Source organism: Lonchura striata, chromosome 2, assembly GCF_050655825.1.
Source record: "Lonchura striata isolate lonStrDom1 chromosome 2, ASM5065582v1, whole genome shotgun sequence".
NCBI classification, from domain to species: Eukaryota; Metazoa; Chordata; class Aves; order Passeriformes; family Estrildidae; genus Lonchura; species Lonchura striata.
The window spans coordinates 152,596,418-152,615,584 of NC_140704.1; the positions used below are offsets into that span (position 1 = coordinate 152,596,418).

At 39.3% G+C, this 19,167-nt stretch overlaps 1 protein-coding gene across 13 annotated transcripts in view; it reads right to left on the minus strand.

Moving 5' to 3' along the window:
• Positions 1-19,167, minus strand: part of PTK2 (protein tyrosine kinase 2) — a 187,643-nt gene that overhangs the window by 16,827 nt on the left and 151,649 nt on the right. For all 13 annotated transcript variants that reach the window (XM_085572606.1, XM_085572603.1, XM_077781887.2 and 10 more), the window contains 9 exons: positions 17,799-17,883; positions 14,946-15,046; positions 13,481-13,596; positions 12,552-12,652; positions 11,564-11,653; positions 10,091-10,295; positions 3,845-3,956; positions 1,510-1,596; positions 207-344 (listed from right to left, as the gene is read on the minus strand). In XM_085572606.1, coding sequence (XP_085428732.1) covers positions 207-344; positions 1,510-1,596; positions 3,845-3,956; positions 10,091-10,295; positions 11,564-11,653; positions 12,552-12,652; positions 13,481-13,596; positions 14,946-15,046; positions 17,799-17,883 — 1,035 coding nt within the window. The remainder of the gene's footprint in view (positions 1-206; positions 345-1,509; positions 1,597-3,844; positions 3,957-10,090; positions 10,296-11,563; positions 11,654-12,551; positions 12,653-13,480; positions 13,597-14,945; positions 15,047-17,798; positions 17,884-19,167) is intronic.

Sequence of the window (19,167 nt, forward strand, 5' to 3'; positions counted from 1 at the left end):
TGCCCAGCCTCACAAAGAAGGATTTGTTCAAAAAACAATTCAGTCCTGACTCCCAGTCCACTGCAGTGAGGTAATTTTAAAAGCACCAGAAAAACTCAGTTTTCCTGTAACAAATCTACCTAAATAACAGAAGTAATACAATTTATAATAATAAAAAGTGCATTGAACTGTCCAGAACACAGTAACAGATGTGTCAGATCTCATACCTCCATGTTTGGTTGCCACACTGATATTTCCTGAGGCCGATGGTTCCAGGAATCTGCTTGATCCAGGAGAGAAGCCTGACCAGGATAAATGCTGCCTGCCATGGCTGGTATCCCATGAGAACCAGGGTAGCCAGACACCTTTAGGGGGCAAAAAAACCCACAGGGGCAAAAACAAAGAGAAAAATAGAGATATTAGTAAGACTGTGCTTCCCCATAATGAAAAGATCTCCTCCATGACAACAAACATGAGAGTACAGAAATTACTCAATTCAAGCAATTACTGAGAAGAAGGGGAAGCAACATCACAAGAAGGAAGCTGAGCCAAAATATAACACCTCTGTTTTAAGTCTTTGAGGATGCCCATCATAACATAACTATTTTAGAATAACTGCAACAGTACAGAAATACAACTTTTTAGGGTAAGTATTTTATGGTGTCTATCAAACCAGCAGCATCAGAGCATGCTCTAACCTCTGCAGTCAAGGACATCAAAGTCCTCTGAAGACAAAACTCAATCTGCAGATAGATATATAAGAGCTCCACAGGCAGAGATCATGTTCCAGATAATAGGAGCCTGCAAACATCACCCTACAGAGCCCCATGAAAATGTACTCCCTGCTGTATCTTACACGCTTAAGGCTTGAGTGGCAGCATATAATTAGTATGCTGAGCTGAGTGGCCTGGGAACTTCTCCACAGGAAAATCCAAGTAGTTTTAATGAGCCTGAAGTACTTATTAAATCAATGAAAACCTCCCTCTCTTCATGGAAAAAATTCCCTTGACTGAGACAGCTGTAATATGGCTGTAGCCTTGAACAAACTTAAAATTGCTCAAAGTCCTTTAAAGACAACATTTTGTTCTGAATTTCTTCAACAGTTTTAAGAAGAAAAGCAAAACCTGTGAGTATACAACATGGTAGAGCTAAAGGCAGCAGCTATAAGGACACAGAAAATAAAATACCAATGACCCCAAGGAAAGGCCCCCAGTTAATGCCATTCTATAAAGCAAGTGATTTCACAGCTCAGCACAAATGTCAACATGAACACCACATTCCCTCAATAAATATGGAAATGCCTGATGTGTTTCACTGCAGTTGCAGGAACATGAGCACCACATCAGATGTGGAAATACTTCCCATCTGGAGTAAAGCTACCATGTTTCTTTTCCTATGTAAAGAAACCCTCATTGAACAGAACTGAATTAAAATAAACCATGTAAGAAGTGCATCAATCCCACCAGCTGCATCTAGGATAGAGAACCCACATTTGTAAAGAAAATATACGAATGGTATTAAATGTAATACCTGGTAATGATTTGGCTGTACCATATGCTGTGGGCTTGGATAAAACCCTTCACTGGATCTGGGGCTGGGGTAACCAGGTCTACTGGGCTGTAAAGAAAAAGGAATTTTTAGAATCATTAAACACACACAACTACGAACAGAAAATTATGTTTCAGTGAGACAAACATTTACAGGTTTGTTACAGGTTTGACAAACTTCAAAAAAACTCCAAAGCAGATTTTCTGTAATTACAAACATTTTTTAAACAACTCAAATTATGTTTCCCCCCATTTTTGCTTGGAAATGGATGCAGCTGAATTGTTTGCTTGGTATGTAAATAAATAATTCTTGCTCTGTGAATTCTTTTTGTTTATTTAATTCCTTGCACTCAGCGACCTGCTCTGTTTTGTCCAACTCTAGAGAGAACATCATCTAAGAACCTAAGTCTTAAATCAAATGTCCAGGTGCAATACAGCCTTGTTTCCAATTTTTGCTGTTAGTTTGTTGCTTCTGTGACTGTTCTCAAAAGTAAACTCTTTTGCTTCAGTAAGAATAACACAAACCAAATGGAATTACTTGCATGGCTATTTCCATGTGGTATTCTGAGGTATAAAGTTAGTTCTGATGATTAACTTCTGTGTAACTAATTACCTCAACATGGAAAGTGCTTTTGATAATTTTCTGAATCTCCAAAGGTATAGTTGAGGGCTTCTTTTTGAATAAGGAACAGCATTGCTGAGTATTCCAGGAGGAGAAAAATTAACCAAAGAGGGGAAAAAAACCCCAAACTTCATCATTCTGCAAAGGGCTCTCTCAGTCCTTCTGGCTGTTAAAGGCAACCACATTAACTGGAAGACTGCAGATTTTATCTGATGAAAAAATTCATTCTCATTCTGGACTAGGCTGTTTTCTGTCTTAGGTTTCAAACAGAAATATAACTGTGAGATACAAGTGATTTCACAGTATGGATTGTGAGACCTGGTAATTGTTTGAGGATGTGCAGGAGTTTTAAGACCTGCAACAATCTGTAACGCTTACAATGAATCAGCAAAAGAATAAAAAAAATCAGTTGTCACATTAGAAAATTAGATAATAATTAAAGAGACACTTAAAACCTAAAAAAACCTAACCAACAACAGCATCAGAAATACAGTGTACTTCTACAAGGACATAGCAACTCCCTCAAAACAGATTCTCTGCAGTGGAAGAATTAACTGCATTTTTAACACACCTCTGGTCAAGTCATACATTCAGTTCATACATCACACATAAAGGTGCTCACTTCAAATTAAGCATTATACTGGTCAAATTTATGCAGTTTATCTGCTTCTGTAACTTGGAATATTGTCTGTTTAGATAAACACCAAATCCTGCTAATTCATCTCAGATAACTAAACAGGTTGATGGATTGTTTGCTGTTTCTAACTCTGAAATGAAAGCAGCAATTCCACTGCCCTCATTTCCTGCTTGCCATCAAGGCTTCAAAATGCAGAACTAAGCTCAGAAATCTATCAGGCAACAACCTGGATATGGAGAGAAAAACACCCCAAAATCCCCAAACACACACAAACCCTTCCCTTAAACCAAAACCAATCAAAAAGTTGCCTTTCTCTGAGTGCTGGGGAATTGTGCAGCACAAAGTTCCACACAAGTACTCCTGGAATTATCATCAGCTCCAGAACCTGGGAGCTCCAGGAATTCACCACAAGCTATCAGGACACAGACAATACAGTGGTGACTGCACAAAATTTAAATTCTTCAAAATACAGGCTCGAACTGTCAAGCAGCAACTTGCAAAAATAACTCTGAGAGGGAACTGGTGAGGTTGGACTCCCACAGCTGCAGAACCCATCAGTGACATCCAAACAAGACAGAAATGAAAATGAAATGGAAACTAAACCATGTATGTTCCTTGGAAACAAAGCCTTAATTTTCTGTCCAGAAGAAGGAAAATGCAATTAGCTGACTTCTGTCCTGTCACTAATGTGTTATAAATAAACTTCATGCTGGCCTGAGAGCTCATTAGCCAACAATTTACAGGAGTGCTACAAGCAACAAGGAAAAGTAACAGCCACGAGACAGTTTTGTGGCAGATATGGGTGTCTTTTACAATTTCAAGTAGAAACAGAGAATCTTACAAATATTATAAACAGAAAATCTTATCAATAAAGCTTCTAAGCACAGTTCAAGCAGAGCTGGGTCATTTCAGGCAAAGATTCCCAGATGGGGACAGAACTGGCCAAAATGCCGTGGTTTGAACCAACCCAGCAGGGCAGGCTTTGGAGAAAGAAACGGAATAAAAAGAAAGTTTATGTTTGTTTTTTGTTAAACACAAGTAATTTGAAGTCTTAGCTACCTTGGGAGGAGCTTCATCTGATCCTCCTGAGTCCCAGGACACCGTGACTTGTCGCCTGGATTCCATTCTCATTCGTTCTTCTTGCTGCAGCTTCTCTTCCTCCAGTATTGTACTAAGGAAAACATATTGCAATCAAGCAAAACTCCAGTTTCAGTGACTAACAAACCTCTCCCCCCAGCTCTTGCATTTTTCAGACTAATAAACAGTACCAACTTGAAATGCTATAAAATTACTGAAAGCCAAACTTATTTTACTTACACTGGCTTTGGGTCTGAAAACCAGTATCAGGAAGAAATATTTCTGTAGGATTAGCAGGATGTTTTTAACAATGAAAACAGCATCAAATTTTCAGAAAGCTGTAGTTGATCTCACACACGATTTTTTTTTTCCATAACAGTTCTTTTTATGTGCAATTACACAGAGAAGTCCTCAAAGACAATCAATCAAGCACTTACTTGCATGAAAGCTTAATCTTCACAAGAAAATATTATACTGAACTGCTGCAAAGGTTCAAAACAAACCGAAAATGTTCTTTACTGAAACTCAAGAGCTTCAGATCACTGTTTTTTTTTTTTTCTTTTTTAAAGAAAGCAGTCAAAAATACTTCTTCAGCTCTTACATTTTAGACTAACCAGGCACATTCAGCCAAGCAATTTAGCAAAACAGAAAGATCTGACAGTATTCACTCAGCTTCTAAGCATTCAGGTCAAAAGGCTGCATTTTCACAAAGTACAAGACAGTAGTAAAACCAGTTTGCTACTTACCACTGTTCTGACTATTAAAAAGCCTGTTTGAAGCTGAACGTGCTCCTGCTGCCCCCACAGCCAGCCTCCTCCCAGCTCTGCTATGTGGCTTATTAATGTTGGATATTTGCCATTTGAAAAAGACTCAGAGAGGAGCTTTGAAAGAGGGAGCTGCCAATTCCTTGGAGCCGCACGCTACGCGGACAGTCTGGAGATGTGAGCAGGGCAGATTATTTCCATATCACTGTCCCCAGGGTAAAGACAATCCTGTGGAGGAGCTACTCCAGCTTCTTTATCACTCAGGAGTTTCCAGAAACAAAGCTTAGCTCTGAGTTTATAATCTCCTGTTCAGTCTGCTAAACAGCCACCCAGAATTACTCATTCAGGGGATGAGATCAACTCCAGCAATCTGTTCTCATCGTGGAACTTCACTGCTTATTTCAAGAATAAATTCCTGCTGGAGACAAGAACTTTGCTTTTCCTTACTCAGCCAAAAAAACCCCAAACTATGCCACTTCTAAAAAGCAGACAAGTCATCTTGTCTCACTGCAGCTAAATCAAGTTTATAACTATTGCTGCCATTTCAATCCATCATTGCTGAAGCAACACAAGAATGTGGAACAAAAGCAAAATCAGGAAAGTTATTTGCAAAAGTCACCCTGCTAGAACTACCATGGAAACACAGTTACAGCCTAACAGAGGGACTGAAGAGAGAATCCTTCTATTTTACCTCTCTCTTCCTTCAGAATAAGGAAAATGCAGTATTTTCTGCCTGAACCCATGAAGAACTGGCACAAAACCCCTGCTTTAAAGCTATTTCACACTTCAGGTATCCTGTGTTTTTATGCAGCATGAGAAAGCAGCCAACATGCAGCCACAGCCATGAGCCATGATTATCATCTTTCAAGACAAGATCTCAGGATTAAAAAAACCCACAAACAACAAAACAGGACCCCCAAAAAATTTGCCCAGATTAATGAATGAGAAATTAATAAAATGTAAGTTTTTAACCAAGCTGTTGATACAGCAGTTGCTCTAATCTGAGCAAAAGAATTAGAGTAGAGTTGGCTGGTAGTAGCTGGCTAAATTTAGAGATGGCTTATTGACAATTTGGAATTGTGTGGAATTTGTCACAGCACAGTCCTGGTTTTCCATAAAAAGGAATGAAACCCCAATACCTCTCTCTGCTTTGCTATCAAAGCCATTTTATCTCTGGTGCCCCAGTGTGCAACACCACCAGCTTGTACCACCACAAATGACAAACTTCTTTTGAAATTACTTCTTTTCCTTAACACAGGCTCAGCTTTTTGCCTTACAACTGCAGTTCATCCTCCCTGCTCTCCCGCTGCCTGTGCCATCAGGAGGTTCTTTCCCAGCAGCCCAGAGCAGCCTGGCCAGAGGCTGATGGGCTGCAGCAGCATCTGTACTTGGATGCCCTTGATTCTGCTGACAAGAATATAAAATAGAAATGCCTCAGAGAAGCTCTACTCAAAAAAACCACAAGGAATAGAAATTACTCACAGAAAGATCTTTGTTTTCACAAAGGGAAGACCGGTCTATGGATGAAGTAAGAGAGTGCCAAGAGATATTTTTGACGTTTCCTCAGTGCAGCTGCTCAAGTTCTCTGAACAGTTTATTAGAATTTGCAGAAGGTCAGGAGAAGTCAGATCTAGGCATATTTTCCCAAACTGCACTTATTTTTAGCAGCAAAAAGGAGCAAGCAGAGAATTCTATCCCTAGCAAACCTTGAGGTAGCACAGACAAATTTAACTCAACTTCTCAGCGAGGTGAAGGCTGAAGAAAAATCTCAACTATTAAAAGTTTGCATAATTGATAAACTTACTTAATTTACGAGGAACTTTTTTACTGAAATTGGCCTTTGACAGCAAAAAAGAAATGTTTATGGGGAACTTCAGTGTAGGAATATTTAAAATACTAAACTGCATCCTCATATTCCAAAAGGCACAGCAGTTCCAGTGTCTCTGGCTACAGTGGTGTCGGAACCTACATGAAGTGCTGACCTCCAAAAAGCAGCTTCTTTCTTTCCCTCTGCCACCAGAAATACAAAGCTGGATGCAGAGGAACATACTTGCACATACTGTTCTAAAATGAAAGTTTTTTATATGGATTATGGACTATTCTTAATGGTCACAGGCAAAGAACAGAACAGCAAAGCATTTTGCAGCCTCCATCATGTGAAGGCTGCAAAAGTAGCCTTGAAGTATGTGTTACAGTCTCTTTTTGGTCAGAATGCCACAAAAGAAGACTCAAACTGCCCTCACCCTTACCAATTTTCATTTACAAGCAACATTTCATGATCTATATCAAATGCAGTAACAAAAAGGCTCAAGTCCAGCTCTCATGAGTTAAGTATCTCACTGTTGTCATAAAACCAGACTTTAAAAGCATAGCATCTGTCTCTTTTCCCCTCTCCCCATTCTTTTTAGAGCTGTTTCAATGTGACCTGCAGCCCCAGGATGCCAGTGGGGTGAAGCATTCTTTAAAACCTGTGACCAAAAATGGGCCACAGTGATACTCTCACCCTCTGCAATGACACAACTGCTCCTTGTTTTGCTATTTGTAACTGAGAGGGTTTATGAAAGGTACTTCAAACAAAATTTGTTCCAAGACAATGAAAAATGTCATGAAATTACATTAATTTGAAAGTTTAAACTTTAAATCCTTTTATATTATTTACCATGTACTGCAAGACAAAGAATCTCTTCTACACAAAACCAGCAAGGCAACACACACTTCCCAATTAAAAAACCAAAAAAAATCCTTTATTCTAATTCTGACCAAGCCAGAATTGCAGGAGTAGCAAGGTAGCACCTCACTGCCCTGACCTAGTCTGACTTTTAACCCCCCTCCACCACTTGAAAAAGGGACTTGGAATGCGAGGATAAACTGCATTTGGAAATCCACAATCCACCGATTTGTTTCTGTGTTTGCTGGGAAGACTGACTCAACCACATCCACTTCAGACAGATCAAATGCTATAAAATTACTACCCTAATAACAGTACTTAAATTCATATGTAGCAACAAATAACAGTGCATAAATTGTGCAGAAATCAGCACCTTTGCCTTGCACAATCAGCTGCAAATTCAGTTTGGGTAAAGCAGCTGTTACTATGGGAAAGCACCAAATAACAGAGAGCACATGAAATGCTTATGCTCCCATCAATGCTATTCCAGATGCAGAAGATTTTTCCCAAAGCCATGGAGGTTTTTTTCATTAAACCAGAGAGGAATGAATGCTGCAGTGCTGTATCTGGCTCCAAACAAACATCTAGTCTGCTCTCAGCTTGAAGAGACTACTCTGGACAGCATCCAGAACGAGCAGCAGCAGCAACACCACAGGGATAGGCCACCAGGGAAATAGCTTGTTTTTGCAAGTTCATGGGAATTTGAGTTCTGAAACCAAATCCTCCCTAGCTGCCTGAGACTGCCTCATCATCAGGGAACTGGCAACCTTTCCACTGAGAGGCTGGCTCTGTCTGGAGCAGCCCAAAGCAGCCCCAAGGACAACCATGCTGCCTAAATTTGGGAGATAAAGGTCACCAGTTTGGTGTGGCAGAAAGTTCCCTGCTTTGGTGGGAACAGAGTGAAAACTGGATTTTAGGGTTGCAGTAACCCCAGGAGAGAGGTTGCCCTGTAAACAATGCTTCAAATCTCCCAGCATGACCAGAGGAGCAAACACCCCTCCACACTGGGTGCACTTTTCATGCAGAATGAGCTGGAAGGGGTGCCTGGAGCTCTCAAGTCTGATCTCCTGGTGAAGCTGGACTCCCTGCACAGCAAGGGCCAGGTGTTCTGAGCCTTTTCCAATCAAAATCTGCACATGTGCCAGCATGGAAATTCCAGAGTCTTTCTGGGTGACCTGTTCCAGAGCTCACCCAAGCACACTGGGAAACATTTGGATGTGTAACCAACGAGACCCTGCCTTGCTGCATGCCCTGAGTGCTGGTTCTGAGGAGAGCCAGGCTCCTGGGCACACCCTGGATTTACTCATCGTCTTTCCTTCTTTCCTTCCCGGTGAGATACTCTCCATACTTGGCTTTACACACCACAGCCACCTTCCAGTCACTTGTTTAAGGGCTTCATTCTCATCTGTGCCAACCAGCTTTAAGTTAACAGTCCAACCTGGCTGCAAATTACCAATCATCCTGTACTTTCAGAGCCAAAAACAGACAAAAAGCAAGTGAATTGCCAATTTCCCCCTATTACCCAAATAACACAACTGTGTCACATCTTTTTCTTGCAATCCCTACCCAGCCCTGACATTCTTCTTTTTGTGTTTGTGTTAACTCCACACAGTGAAGAGGATGAGAAGTTACCTGTGAGAAGGGTCACATCTTTCTTTAGTTCTACAAATTACTAGTCTACACAGGAACTCCCAGAGTAACAGATGGTGGAACTGTATGCAATTTTAAAAAATAGGAAAAAGCTTTAAGGTCTTCCAGTTCTCCATACAGCAGCTCTGAGATAGCATCATAATTACATTCAAATTGTCTCTCATTTTAACCACCAGTGAATTATCTTAAACCATGAACCTTCAGTGACAGCAAAAACATAATACTATGAAAATAAAACATGCCACAAAGCACAACTTGGAAACAAAGCCTGAAGTAAACCCAAAGAATTCAACAATGAACTACAAGAATTCCCAGTGTGGATTGTCAGTGAGCCAAACCTAAGTGTTACTCAAAGCTTGTACTGACTTATGCAAAATAAATCCTGAGCAGTCACGAAATCCAAAAGTCACAACTTTTGTGAAACAATTTGGTCACAAATATCAAATGTGCCTGCACATTATCTCAGTGATGTTTCAAAGCTTAACTATCCCTCCCACTTTGGGGCTGGTGAAATGGTGATAGGGACACTGGAATATATTACTGCAGAATAAACTAAGGTGTGAATTTAGACTGGTCTGCAAGGTGTGTGCTCACACTCATTCCAAGATAAACACAAAGGTAGTTTATATCCTGGTTTACAAAAGGCAGAGGAATTTCTGTCTGTTATGCTGCATTTACTGCAGGTTCTGTAATTGCCCTGTGACAGCTCTGACTGTGCAACCACTGTGCTACATGTCATGAAAGTAAATTCCAACAGCATTCACCTGATGCTTCATTTAAGATACATCTCTACCCCAAAAGCCCATAGAATGTTTCTTTAAATAATCACTAAATTATTTTAACCTCCTTTCCCAAGGACTGTAGCTAAAATTATAAGCAAATTGCTAGTAAAACGTGAAGTTTTTCTTGGGCGAAAAAGGAGGTGATTCATATTTCCACTTATTTGAATTTACTGCCTCATCTCATTTTCTCTACCAGATGAAGCCCAGTTTTCCCAAATACCAGCAACAACCTGGCCATATGAAGATAAAAACTCCAAACACCGTGCCTCGTGTTTTCCACAGGACCAAAACACTGTAACAGAAGATTAAGCAAAAAGAAGTATTTCTGAACAAAGGAAATGACCTCTCAGAAGTCAAACCCTACCTGAGTTGTGCTTTAAGTTCAGTAAACCTGGGTCTCCTGCTGGGGTCGTAGGCCCAGCACTTGGTCATAAGGCTGTAGAGGGTGGGAGGGCAGTTTGGAGGCATCGGGAGCCGCTCGCCGTTCTCGATCCGCCCAATCACATCATTGTTCTTCACGCCCTGGAAGGGCTTTACCCCGTGCATGAGGATCTCCCACATACACACACCTGAGGAACACACACACAAACACACCACCTTCACTCTGAGCAAACAATGAGAGCTGCCAAAAGAGAAACAAACCCCAGTTTTGTACTAATAATGCAATTTCTTCCAAAATGTATAACCAGGGACTTGGTTTGGACTTACCTGCAGCAGAGGAGTGACTGCAGCAGGATCACAGACACAGCACCAGCCTCACCTACTGATGAGGCAGAGTGACCCACAGCTGGCTCACACAGTCTTTTACCTTCCCTAAACCACTGCTTGCTCATATTCAAATCTCCTCTCTTATGAGGCAGAATGTGTTTGCTTTTCCCTCTGACTCCTTCTTCCAACTGACTTGTTCTGACATGTAGGCTGCATTTGCACTTTAAGGGTTCTTAGGGTTGGCACTGATCCACATTTTTTGTGCTGAAAATGTGCAATGAACCAGTTTCTATTGAAACTGCATTAAAAGAACATGGTCTGATACTTTAGAATTGGCCAAAATGTTCCATAGGCTTTATTTTTCTAACTCTGACAGTACTAGAGTTTTCTTCAAACGATTATAAACTCTTCACTTAAAAACATTCAAATTTTAAATTGTAAAGGTGAATTCTTACTTGACTGTCCTGTTATTATTTCAATTCCCATCACTTTTGTTCCCTAACACAGTTTGTGTTGTCTGTACAGGCCAGCAGTCAGTGCCAGTTGGAGCACAGAACATCAGATTCATATAAAATGATGTATATTTGGGAAAAAAGACTGAAATTTCAGGATATGTCCATTTACCCTTATATTTAATGAGCTTCTGGTTGTATTTTGTAGGAGGCCAGGAGCTATAAAAGACAAATTAAGTGGGAATCTAGAATTAAGGATCTGGAAATTGGGTATCTCATAGGATGACTGCACATTAAGCAAAGAAATGTTTATCAACATAAAAAAAAGTTGAAATATAACAGAGAAAGAGCAAATAATAATTGTATAACACAAAAAGCCAAACTAAAACCAAGAGACAAAAATAACCTCTGTCATAACTATGAACTAATTTCCTTGCATCTTCATTTCTGTCAGCTTCTTACTAGAGGTAAAAAAGCTCATGAAAATTCAGGCTTATTGGGCAGAAAAAGGAAAGAAAAATACAGAGGTGGAAAACACGCTGGAAGAAACTGGATTTTCAGAATGCATAGTCAAAACTGTGACAAATATTTGGAAATTATCATTTATAGCAGTCAAAATCAACACTGGACTTATCCAAGAGGACATAAAGAATCCTCCTCACTTGGTTTTCACTTACCAAACATCCACACATCACTAGCTGAGGTAAACCGTCGGAAATTGATGGACTCTGGAGCCATCCATTTGATGGGTAATTTTCCTTTGGAAGCTACAGGGAAGGCAAGAGAGAGCAGGCTGTTATCCCCACTGCAGAGCTCAAAAATAGATTCTGTTCCCAGTGAATAATTCATAGGAAAAAACAATCTCCAGTGTAGTACTTCAAATATCGATATATAAGCTGTTTGGCTTTACATTACATGGAAAATGAACCAACAAAACCCAAAATAATAATAATAATAATCCCCCAAAGCTCCCTTAAAGACCCAATAACAAACCCCAAAACACACCAAGAAATGATCACATCAAAATTATTTCCCCTCTTAGCAATTAAAAAGATAAATTGCAGTTCAGCAAAGTGAGACAAATACAATGAGGAAACACAACGGAGTGTAAGGGGACATATAATGGATAATTTAAAATACACGAAATCAGAAAAATATTAAAGATGAGATTTATATAGTCATGGTTTAATAATATACACCAGCTTTGGCATGCTATTGTTTGGTACCCAACATGCAATCTTTATTTTCCTGCTGCATTTCCCATTTCCCATCTATCAGACACTGCAGGACATATCTCAGCTGCTGGAGACACCAAAGCTCAATATTCCATACAAAATGAGGCAAAAGCAGGCTTCAAAGGCAGTTTTGTACTGAGTCTCCCAATGTCCAATGGCATCTGAAGTATGCAGCATACAATGACAACACCAACTTAGCATTCATCTATACTTACATGTGAATTTGATATTTTTTGCACCTTAAATCACACCTTGTGATCCTTCTTCTTTATCACACATAGGAATTTACTGCCATTAACTAAGTGTTGAATAACTTGCCTTTTTATACAAATGCACCAGCTAGAGCAAGGAAATCTGGTTAATTCCTCAACAATGTGAGAAGCAACTGTGTTTTCAGTGGCCTGCAAGAGGGATCCAGAGGCCATCTCACCTTTGTAGTAAGTACTGTCTTCCATGTATCGGGATAAACCAAAGTCACCCAATTTCACACAGTCTGTGGTAGATACCAGCACATTTCTAGCAGCAATATCCCTGCCAAACATAAGAAATAGTATTTCTAGTAACTTTAAAACATGAAGTGGTGAAGTATCATCACCCAAAGAAAATTTATCTCCTGCCCTGCAAAGGTAAGGAACTGGTTTAGGATTGCAGTCCCATAGGAGGTTTTCTAGTCAGGAACTCAAGTTCTCAATGCAGAGAATAAGATCCCCCCGAGCCTCCTTTTCTCTCCCTTTGTTATTTATAAATTTTAACATAAATATCTATGTATCTATGTATAGCTATTACTTTACATGCAAGTGTTTGCTTATACATTACCACAACACATGTACAGAATTACATACTCAGTATTTAAACATAAGTGAATTGCTTGAGTTTAAAATTAATTTTACTTCATAAGTGGAGTTTTGTGAACCCTTAGTTGCACACAATAAGAGGCTGAAGTCAGTCTCTTCTCACTAGAAACTCATGTCCACATTCAAGGGAGTAAAATTCAAAACACACGGTGAAGGAAGATTAGGTTCATTTTCTGGTTAAGCAAGTATTTGTATTTTATAAATATTTTATTTCCCCTCCTCTTTACTTAAGAAGCCATCTGCCCTTGTTTTCCTTTTCTATATTTGAATGATTACAGTTGACTCACAGCTTGAAAAAATACCGTAACCACAAAGCAACAACTGAAAATTATTCTGATTGAAATCTGGCACCAGCTCCAAGTCAATCCAGGCGTGAGCCAGCAGGTGTCACCCTTGAAAAGGGTGTAATTTTAGTGGAAACCTCTGCAAAAATGACACTCCTTAAAATTTTAAGAGCAGTGACATATAAAAATACAGGCACAGATAAATATGTATGAAGTCTTACCTATGTACAAATCTTTTGCTCTCTAAGTAGGCAAGAGCTGTGCTAAGCTGGTAAGCATAGAGTATCAGAGAGGCCAGGTCCAAGCTGTACTTCCTTACTTGCAAAAACGACCTCAGCTTTTTGCACCAAGGAGGAAAAATGAGAAAGAAATTAGGACAAGAAAATAAAGCTTAAAAAGGCATACTTCAAATTGTGAAGTTTACGTGAGTATCAGTAGGCATGACTTCCTAGCTTTAAAGGCTGAATGAGGAAAAGAAAACCACTTTCCATGGAGAATTGTGACTCTGCCTTAGAATTCAAGCAGTTTTTCTACATGAAAACTGTTAAACTAAAAAAATAAATGCAATTTTGTGCATTCTTTCCAGTCTCCTTTTCAAAAGCATCTCCTGTGGCTGTTCCACAGTGAAGCATTCTTGGACTTTTTTGTTTTTTTCTATCCTTGAGAGCAGCCTTCATTTATGACCTAAATCACTTCAGAACTGACCAGGACCTGGCCAACCCAAACATAGATTGATCAATATTGTTTTAATATTTTATTCAATAATTTTACTTAACTTTGTTCAATATTTTTAATGTTTTAGAAGCATTAATTTTAATAATTAGTTTAACCTACATGTGCTAAAACAACTGTATTTAGCTCAGAGTGGCCACTATCAGTGCAGAATATTTGTCAGCTCTATTCCCAGTACAAGGCAGGCAGAACCTACTGGAAGGTGGCACTAGAGTGTCCTTATAGATCAAAACAAGGCTTTGAAAAGTGATTTGGGCACTGGAAAGGAAATCTATTGACAGAAAATAACTTCTCCACTACAGGTTTTTCTATCCATCCCTCCTATCCTCCTATTTTTTGGGGAAAATGTACTGCAGTTTGATAATTGCAATAACAATTATATAATGTTGTATAGAAATATTCTTGCAGCTCACATTTTCAGAAATGTGGCTCAAAGATAACTAATCAATTATAAAAAGTGAGATCTAGTTTTCTTTAAAGCATTCATCCAAAAAACATAATAATGAGGGAAGTCATCTTATATAGGGCCCCTGCTGCAGACATTCTACAGGAAAAAAACCCAAACAAAAACAGCATAAGAAATTCAACGTTTCAAGGAGAAATGCAGCATTACTCAGGAAAAATGTAAGATGTACAGTTTACTTCTGGAAGGTATGTTTGCAAATGCTGTTTAACTGATTATCACATTATCATCATCTTGACAAAGGTCATGCTCTCACTCTGGAACTGCAATTGAATGCTCTGAGAACTCTGACTAAATCACTCTGGAATGAGGTGATGCAGTTGCCCTGGTGGAGAAGGTCAAAAGCTGCCACTCCTGTTTCTGAGTCCATAACTCTGAAAAGGAGTATGATATCATGCTTGATAGCATGTGTTAGTATTGTGAAGTGTTTTTTTAGCCTTTCATGTGAGCTAGAAGAGAGGAGACCAGAGCTGCATGAGGATTTCTCATACCTCTCCAAGAGTACAGAGCTCCATGATTATCCAGACTGGGTTTTCTGTAATAACCCCAATGAGCTTCACAATGTGAGGGTGATCAAACTGACGCATTGTCACTGAAAAGGAAGTCAAAGAATTCAGTGCATTATATAAAACCTTTTTTAAAAATAATAAAACCCTGTTGGTTAAGCATTTAGCCCATGAGCAAAGAAGATAATCACAGGACTTCAAACAACTGTTGCAAGCAGTAATTTCTGGTCTTTCCATGTGCTGAGGGCAGGTAGAAACACTGATTACTTGAGCTGTGCTGTTCTCCACTCACAAAAATGCAAACTGCTGTGGAAGGTGGCAGTCAGGTCAGGCTCTGCCTCTCAGCCCTGGATCTGGTTATAAACATAACCTAAGTTAATAAAATAACCTGTCAAACCAGTGCACAACTAGTCAATCTGTGCCTTTCTACTGGAAGAGGAGATAAAATCAGTCTGTATAATTCAATTACTGGTAAAAACATGTTTGCCAGATTATGATATAGACAAAAATCTTATTTAATCATTACATAATTTTATTTTCCATGGAGTTACTTTCAGTCCTGGTAGCACAGCCACAGTACATTTTATGCAGTATGAAACATGAATCACAGAATGGTTTGGGTTGGAAGGGACCAGCAAGACCAACCAGTTCCAATCCCCCTGCCTTGGGCAACGACATCGTCCAGCTTGGTGTCCCCAAGCCCCATCCATCCTGGTGTTGAACACCTCCAAGGATGGGGCAGCCACAGCTTCTCTGGGCAACCTGTGCCAGGCCCTCACCACCTCATCAAAGAATTGATCCTAAAATCAAATTTAACCTGTCCTCTTTCAGGTAAACCCATCACCCTTGGTCCTATCCTTGCCTTCCCTGATCAAGAGTCCCTCCCCATCTTTCCTGTGGGCATCCTTTAGGCACTGGAAGCCCCTCCAAGGTCCCCCCAAAGCCTTCCCCTTCTGCAGGGGGAACAACTTCAGCTCTCCCAGGCTGGCTCAGAGCAGAGATGCTCCAGCCCTTGGTCCTGCTCCAACAGCAGCAGGTCCCTCCTGTGCTGGGGATCCCAGAGTGGGTGCAGCCCTGCAGGGGGGTCTCACCACAGAGGAGCAGAATCTCTTCCAACACAGGCATGGCAAAACCACCCTTTCTGTGTCCTTGACAAACATCCCTCATTTGACCCTCCAGCAGCATCTCCTCCACACTTGCAGTTTGTAGTGCCAGCACAAATACACAGGAATTACCAAACAGCAAAGTCTGCCTCAAGTTAGCAAGAATAAAACCCATTTTCTTCTGCTTTACACCAATCACAAGCTAAAACCAGGAGGTGTTTTTGGATTTCTATTCTGATGAGCTCTGAATTATCTACTTCTGCACATGGATACACAGCAACTCCCCCTAGGACAATCATGTTTATAAGACAAAAAATTATAATAGTTTAGTAACATATCTTCTTGAAAAAAAAACTTTATGGGAGACAATATATTCTTTAAAATGTTACTGTTATGAATAATACAGGGAAAAAATGCAATAAAGCAAACATCCCTATCATTGACATAGCTTAAAACATTAATAAAAGGGAATAAATAACATGGTGAAATGTCATACAGGCAATAACAGCTGCTAAATCTTTTTCAGAATTGGAAACTCCACCACAGTCAAACCTCAAAATATCTTAATATTCCTAACATTAAAATATTAGGAAATAAATGTATTTATTCAGTGAAGTAAGCAACTGTTCTGAGCAAATTTGCAATCTGAACACAAGACAAAGGCAACAGATGGGAATTGGAACGAAAAAGAAAAAGAAGGAATGGCAAAACTACTAAATCAAAATTGAAAAGTACTATTTATGTGTCGACTACAGCAGCATTTCCTAATCTGTCAAACTTGAAGCATAATAAGGAGCATTCAATGAGCAATTATTTTCTACATTGCCAGGAGACAGCAGCCTACCGTGTGACTGCTGAATTATTACTGTAAGCAATGGTATTTACTGCTCCAACAGATAGAAATGCAATGGAAAAAATTACAGTAATTTACAAAATATCTGACATTCAAAAATGAGACTCTATTAGCTATTACCACAGGTCTTCTGAACAAGCTGAAAAAGCTCCTTGAATAAAGGAAGAGTGAATAAAATATACTGTAACATCTGACCACAACCAATTACTTTACTGATAAAATACAATACCATTACAACATTTAGAGGTACACAACAGTAGGGAATAATAGGCAAAAATTAAGGCTTAAGTGCCATATCTTAATTTGCTTGCAAAACTGAACAATAGAGGAATCGGTAACTTTAATATTCTTTAAAAAGTTTCTGTTCCTATTCACTCCAACAAAAAGCCTTCCTCCACACATGAAATGTGCTGCCTGGGGAATGCAACACTCGTGGGCAATTATTTAGGAAAATGGACTATTCTAGCATATATTTAAATTCTGAATTTTCAAAGCATATCTCTCTTGGACACAACATTTCTAGCAAGCACAACTGCCTGACCTTCCAAGGCAATAATCTGGAGAAAGTGCTGTGTTTTCAAATTCATTAAGGAAAAAGAAGGAAATGGAAGATCCGATCTAATGTTCCAAAACTGATTCTAAAGCCATGCAGGAGTAAGACATCACTCAATTTGGAAAATCAAAGAACCCACATCCGATCACACCCATGGGCCATGCAAGGATGTAGAGCAGTACCCCCGGCACGCTGTAGGAGGGGAAAACATCAGGCTATATATTAATAAAATATATACAGCAGTGTAAGAATTTTCTGGCACAGGTGGCCGCAATCTTTGCAAGGAGAAGTTACAGAAATGATCCCAAAAGAAGTTGCTTAATACTCACAGGCTTCTTGTAAGAATTTTTCTCTAACACTGTCTGAAGTGCAGTTTTTACACGTTTTGATTGCAACAGCCATAGCTGGATTTTCCTGAAAAACATTATTGAGAAGTAGCTGAAATACAAATCACCAAAAACTGCCCACCAAAAGTTGGCCCTTAGAATTGTGGCAAAACTACTTTGGAAAAAATTACTATTAAATAAAATGCCTTTAGCTGAGACATTACATGTGGAAAACTTCAGTGTTAGAATACCATTATAATCAAGACACCTTGCATACAGCATTTACACCTAATGCATCTTGGAAATATTTAATCTGTTTTAAATCTTGTTAAATTGTGGAAAAATTATGACAGAAGATGGTAAGCTTAACTGAATAGTACTGTAAACTTTTTGTGTTATAGTAACACTTTTTGTGTTATTGAGGACGGTAAACTCCTGACAATATTTGGCAAAACTAGAGGAAAGAAAGAGATATGTGCCTAAAAACCACACTTGGCTTATACAAGCAAGCAACCCAGAAAGCCAAACTAAGGACTTTTTGTGGCTCTTTCAGAGGAAAGACTGGCTGCAATTTTGAACTCAGACTACAAAGGAAAGTAAAACAAAGATTTTTACATATGTCAGATCAAGACTTTAAAACCAGATTCAGAGAACCACCTGTATTTAAAAACAAACGGACTTTCCCATCTGATTTCTCATCCTCTGAATACCCAGAAATGAGACGTTCTTGATGGGTTGAGATGGGTTTTAAAACTAAGCTTTTACATTAGGAATGGGCTTGTTCAAGGACCTGTATGTCCTCCTTCCAAGTGGGAAACTGGGAATTGTCCATTGTTTAATGGGCAATTTACACATGAACCTTTCCTCAAAATGCTACAGGACTGATGAATATCCTCATTCAATTTTTAAGGCCAGTAGAAAATGAAGATTCAGAATTACGTTCCATCTCTGCTCATGCTTGGTCTATTTTAAATCTATTTACTGACAAAAATTACCAGAATTAGAATAGTAATTATATTTTGCAGGATGAAGTGTCCTATTTTCGAATTTGCTCACAAGAGATCTTCAAGTTGACTTTGCAGGAAAATATTGATCTAATAATTTTCTCAAACATCAAATGCCCATAAACTAACTGAAAAGGCTGATGGTAAATCATGATTTTATTCCCTTATGAAACCAGGACTGAATAATCAGCCTGGGGATGAGACCTCTGGATGCCTGCCAGACCCATCCCTCTCCCAGTGTTAAACATCAAGTTTTTGAAATATCCTTAAACCAACAGCAGCATCAAAGGGAAGACTTTCAGTGCCTGCAACCAGCAATTGGTTGGAAATAAATGTTTGATAAGGCCTGATATTGGGGTTTTGTTGAT